The sequence below is a fragment of the Mandrillus leucophaeus genome, unplaced genomic scaffold (assembly GCF_000951045.1).
Source record: "Mandrillus leucophaeus isolate KB7577 unplaced genomic scaffold, Mleu.le_1.0 Scaffold736, whole genome shotgun sequence".
NCBI lineage: Eukaryota > Metazoa > Chordata > Mammalia > Primates > Cercopithecidae > Mandrillus > Mandrillus leucophaeus.
The window spans coordinates 695699-701610 of NW_012107986.1; the positions used below are offsets into that span (position 1 = coordinate 695699).

General features: G+C 44.9%; 1 protein-coding gene across 1 annotated transcript in view; it reads right to left on the reverse strand.

The window, feature by feature from the left end:
- Window positions 1–1849: 1849 nt before the first annotated feature.
- Window positions 1850–5912, reverse strand: part of ATP6V1E2 (ATPase, H+ transporting, lysosomal 31kDa, V1 subunit E2) — a 13784-nt gene continuing 9721 nt past the window's right edge. Inside the window, exon 2 of the mRNA XM_011965749.1 lies at window positions 1850–2811. Coding sequence (XP_011821139.1) covers window positions 2034–2714 — 681 coding nt within the window. The 5' untranslated portion in view covers window positions 2715–2811 and the 3' untranslated portion in view covers window positions 1850–2033. The remainder of the gene's footprint in view (window positions 2812–5912) is intronic.

Here is a 5912-nt window from a genome sequence, read left to right on the forward strand (position 1 = left end):
AAAATTCTATTTTAATAAATAAAGCAACATCAGGTATGGACTAGACCTTAAATCACACATATGTATGCAGAACCTGCTATGTAATCTGCAGAGCCCAGTGCAAAATGAAAATGTGAGATCTGGCTAGGCACGGTGGCTTACGCCTGTAATTCCACACTTTGGGAGGCGAGGCAGGTGGATCACCTGAGGTCAGGAGTTCGAGACCAGCCTGGCCAATATAGTGAAACCCCGTGTCTATTGAAAATACAAAATTAGCCGGGTATAGTGGCATGAGCCTGTAAGGCTGAGGCAGGAGAATCACTTGAACCCAAGAGGCGGAGTTTGCAGTGAGCCACTATTGTGCCATTGCACTCTAGCCTGGGCAACAGGAGAGAAGCTCCATCTCAAAAAAGAAGAAGAAGAAGGAGAAAGAGAAGGAGAAGGAGAAGAAGACAGAAGAAGAAGAAAGGAAGAAAGAAGAAGAAGAAGAAAGAAGGAAGAAGGGAAAAGGAAGAAGGAAGAAGAAAGAAGAAAAAGAAAGAAAAGGTAAGATTCTTTGTTCAAAAAGCAGGAAAGAAGTGCCATGAACGGCACTAAAGTATAAAGCTTTTTTCTTTCTTCTGTAGTCTCTTCTTGACTTTTCATAGTGTTTATTTGCTATTTAATGTCTTTTTAAGTGAAGAAAATTTAAATTATTAGCATGAATTCTACCATTTCAAGTTTAAATTATTAGCATGAATTCTACCATTTACTTTTCTATTGTGCAATGCCTACATGCCAAGTCACAAAAATTATATAATCTGTATTTCTTGGCTCCTCCCAGAAAGTGCCTCACACTGGCCAGAAAAGATGCATCCAAGTTCCCCCAGGCACTGAACTGTCCAAGGGAGGACGCTGCCAGGCACAGGGATACTTTGCAGGCCAAGTGCAGACATTTACAAGCTCCTGAGGGTCCTGCCCTAAGACTCTGGTGCGGCAAGTTTGGCAGTGGTTGGGTCCCCCTTCCCACTAGCCACCAGTGTGGGCCTGGGTCAGGATCAGGGAAGCTGAGCTGGCATCTCTCCTTCCAGTGGGCAGGCTGCCCTATAGCGGACAGTAACTCCTAGGGTCTTTAAACCTCTACACCAGGACGGGCTCAGTATCTGGTGGGTAAGAGACTCACCCCTTCCGCCAAGTTGTCTACTGAATATGCCACGGAGCTGCCAGCCTTGGGCAGGGATTTCTGGCCCTGAAACTCCACAGAGCATGAAACCCTATTCTGACCCTCCCTGCATGTGCACCAGGCCCCCGCCAGGGGCCGAGGGAAGCAATGCTCACTGGGTGAGGTGGAGGAAGGCTGGGCCTCAGGGCACCAGAGGACTGGGTAATGGTTAGCCAACAACCCATCCAAAGAAGGTAGGTAGACTTTGGGAGTCAGTACCATGCGTGAGTCAAGGCTCCAAACCCCTGGCACATGCCCCAATGTTCCATCAATGTCACTTACAAAACACACGTTCAAAGATGAAATTAGGAACTTCAGGGCAGCAAATACAGATCACTAAACCCCAGGTGCTGGGCCCTTCGGAGCATGGGTCCCTGTGTGACTGTGCTGGTTGGATGCCCATTAAGTTGATTCTGGACATGTGAGGAAAACCTCTAGACCTTATTAAATAACATCAGTTTGGGTACTGAAGCTGAAACAAAGGAAGAAAAACACACTTCATATGCATATTAAACTAGAGCACCCAGATCCACAGGCCAAGAACACTATTCACATCTCACACATTCACCACTTGAGGCCAAGCTGAAGAGCAGATGTCATCACTCCCTTCATCCCAGACTGCAGAATGGACCAGAAGCTGTGGCATGGATGCATGAATTGGAATTTGAATTCTGAGCATTAATTTGGGCTTTATTTCAAAGTTAACACTTTAGCCATCCAAGGGGTATTTCATGAAGAAAAACAGAACAATATCAGAGCATCAAAGAGGAGGAAACACTACTAGTTTCTTTTCCCCCCAAAACTTAAACTTTCGTGGTTTAGTGGTTCAACACTAGCTTCACTTCCCAGAGGCTTATATAAAGAACTTTCTGTTGGCGTTAGCACCAAACAAGGCCATTCGTATTTCTGGCATCTTTTCCTTCGCTGAGAGATCCAGTCGGCTTTCCAAGGTATTTGAAACCTTTATTCTCTGATTGCCACTGTAGACCTCCACACCTCCAGCTGCATTCACAGCCAGGTATGCCTCTTGATCAATCTGGACCTCCACATGTTTTTGGGAAATTGTCATGTATTCGGGGATGGCTTTTTGCACAGCAGCCTCCACCAGGAGGAGATCCTGTGGCCGGCAGCGCACAATCATCACAGGTTCCAGCAGTCGGAGCAGACCCTGGAGCACCAGTTTATCCAGAAGCCCCTGGTAGACCTCTGGGTTCTCCACAATCCGGCTGAGTCTCAGCTTCGCGTCACTGAGCAAATCCGAGATGAGGTCATCTCGGGCTCTCAGGACTTTCAGCCTTGCCTGATTCCTCATGGTGGACATCTGGATTTTCTTCTGCTGCTCTATCTGCTTCTCCTTTTTCTCATAATACTCCATAATCTTCAGTCGTTGGGTTTGCACAAGGCGTCCTTTCTCAATGTTAAACTCTTCCTCAGCCTTGGCATCGATTTCCTCTGCTTTCTCATTGGCTTCCTGCTCAATGAAAGCCATCATGTGCTTAATCTGCTTTTTCACATCGACATCACTCAGGGCCATGGCTGCTCTCAGAGGTGATGGCAGAGAGGGAGCTGGCACACTGGCTCCTTTAACTTCGGACAATTTCAGGAGTGTCTCTGGAATTCCACTTTCTCAGCTATACCAGTGAACAAGAGGACGAAAGAGAAAGTCAGAGGCTTTAGAGGAGGATTGCAGAGACTGTATATATACCCCTCACTTCACAGATGAGGAAACTGAGGTTCAGAGAGGGAACACAATTTATCCAAGTTTATACTCTAGAAGAACAGAGACTTGAACCTAGGCCTCCAGAATTCCATCCCTGCTACACTCACTATCATTGTCATCAAATAATAATGAGGCAGTTAGGGCAGACCTAGTCCAGAAGCTCTCTACGTAGCAGTGGCCTGAGACTCAGATAGCAAGCCAACAGAATGGAAACACCAAATTAATACATAAATGGAAAGCATATCCACATTTTGTGGTCAGAAGGGTTGGGGAAAGTCTTAAGAAACTCGTGGTCAGCCAGGATTTAATCCAGAAAGGCTGCCTGGAGGTAGGAGGATTGTAAGAACCTTCAAATGATACAGAGAAAATGAATACTACTAAGCAGAAAATGGCACCTTGGAGAGATGAGATTTGCTTTGTAACCTAGCGTGAGATCCATCCTAAAGAATGTTCCATGTGCACTTGAGGAGAATGTGTATTGTGCTGCCGTTGGGTGGAATGTTCTGCATATATGGCTGTAAGGTCCATTTGGTCTATAGTGTTGTTCAAGTTCTCTGTTTCTTTACTGATTTTCTGTCTGCATATTCTATCCATTATCTATTCACTTCCCAGAAGCTTATATTTAAAAACTTTATGGCTGGGCACAGTGGCTCATGTCTGTGATCTCAGCACTTTGGGAGGCCAAGGCAGGTGGATCATGAGGTCAGGAGATAGAGACCATCCTAGCCAACATGGTGAAACCCCATCTCTACTAAAATACAAAAAAAATTAGCCAGGCATGGTGGCGCATGCCTGTAGTCCCAGCTACTCAGGAGGCTGAGGGAGGGGAATCGCTTGAACTCAGGAGGCGGAGGTTGCAGTGAGCTGAGATCGCGCCACTGCACTCCAGCCTGGTGACAGAGCAAGACTCCATTTCAAAAAACAAAACAAAACAAAACAAAACTTTATATAAGTCTAGACCTCCCCACTTCCCTAGAGCTCATATAAGGGAAGGGGGAGAGATTGAAGGTGGTCTTTTTACTGGAAGTGATTTCCAAACCTGGATGTATATCTGAGCCACTTGGAGGATCTTTAAGAAACATAGCTTTTAGCGTGGTGACTCACGCCTGTAATCCCAGCACTTTGGGAGGCCGAGCTGGGTGGATCACCTGAGGCCAATAGTTCAAGACCAACCTGGCCAACATGGTGAAATCCCATCTCTACTAAAAATACAAAAATTAGCTGGGCGTGGTGGTGGCTGCCTGTAATCCCGGCTACTCAGGGAGCTGAGGCAGGAGAATCACTTGAACCTGGGAGGTGGAGGTTCCAGTGAGCTGAGCTTGCGCTATTGCAGTCCAGCCTGGGCGACAAGAGTGAGATTCTGTCTCAATAAATAAATAAATAAATAAATAAAAAGAAAAAGAAAATATAGCTTTTAAGGCCCCAACACTATACCTACTGAATCAGAATCTCTGCCAGTAAGGTCTGGGAATCCATATCTTTGAAAGGCTCCTGGGATGTTCAACAAGCCCAAGAAAAGGATGTATGAACAAAATGAGAATATCAAAAAAGATATAGAAAATATGAAAAAGAACCAAACAAATTTTGGAGCTGAAGAATACAATAACTGAACTGAAAAAACTCACTAGAAGAGTTCAACAGGAAAAGATCAGTGAGCTTGAAGATACAACATTTGAAATTATCCAGTCAAAGGAGCAAAAAAAAAAAAAAAGAATGAGAGAGAGTAAAGAAAGCCTAAGAGACTTATGGGACACCATCAAGCAGACCAATATATGCATTATGGGAGTCTCAAAAGAAGGCTGGGAAAAAAGGATAGAAAGTTTTTAAAGAAATAATGGCCAAAAACTTCTCAAATGTGGGGAGGGAAATGTCTATCCACATTCAAGAAGTCTAACGGACTTGAACTAAGATAAACCCAAAAAAGTCCTTATCAAGACACATTATAATCAAATTGTCAAAAGTCAAAGACAGAGATAAATTTGAAAGCAGAAAGAGAATAGAGTCTCATCACATATAAGGGAGCTTCCATAAGACTACCAGTAGATTTCTCAGTAGATATCTTGTAGTACAGGAAAGAGTAAGATGATATATTCAAAGGGCTGGAAAAAAAACCTCTGCTAATCAAGAATACTATATTTGGAAAAACTGTCCTTTGAAAATGAAAGAAAACTAAAGATTTTGCTAGATAAACAAAAGCTGAGGAAGTTGATCACTACTAGACCTACCTTACAAGATATACTAAAGGGAACCCTTCTATTTGAAACGAAAGGCCACTAGACAGCATATGAAAGTATAAAGCTCACTAGTAAAGATAAAGATACTGGCAAATACAGAACACTGTAATACTGTAATGGTGGTATGTAAATCACTTTTAATTCTGGTATAGAAGTTAAAAGGTGGGGGGGCGCCCAAGATGACTGAATAGGAACAGCTCCAGCCTCCAGCTCCCAGTGTTGAGTGACACAGAAGATGGGTGATTTCTGCATTTTCAACTGAGGTACTGGGTTCATCTCACTGGGGTGTGTCGGACAGTCGGTGCTAGTCAATGGGTGCAGCCCAACCAGCGAGAGCTGAAGCAGGGCGAAGCATTGCCTCACCTGGGAAGCACAACGGGGAAGGGAATTCCTTTTCCTAGCCAAGGGAAACTGAGACACACAACACCTGCAAAATCGGGTAACTCCCACCCTAATACTGTGCTTTACCAAGGGTCTTAGCAAATGGCACACCAGGAGATTATATCCCACGCCTGGCCCAGAGGGTCCCACGCCCACGGAGCCTCCCTCATTGCTATCACAGCAGTCTGAGATCTAACTGCAAGGTGGCAGCAAGGCTGGGGGAGGGGCACCTGCCATTGCTGAGGCTTAAGTAGGTAAACAAAACCACTGGGAAGCTCGAATTGGGTGGAGCCCACCACAGCTCAAGGAGGCCTGCCTGCCTCTGTAGACTCCACCTCTGGGGACAGGGCATAGCTAAACAAAAAGCAGCAGAAACCTCTTTAGATGTAAATGTCCC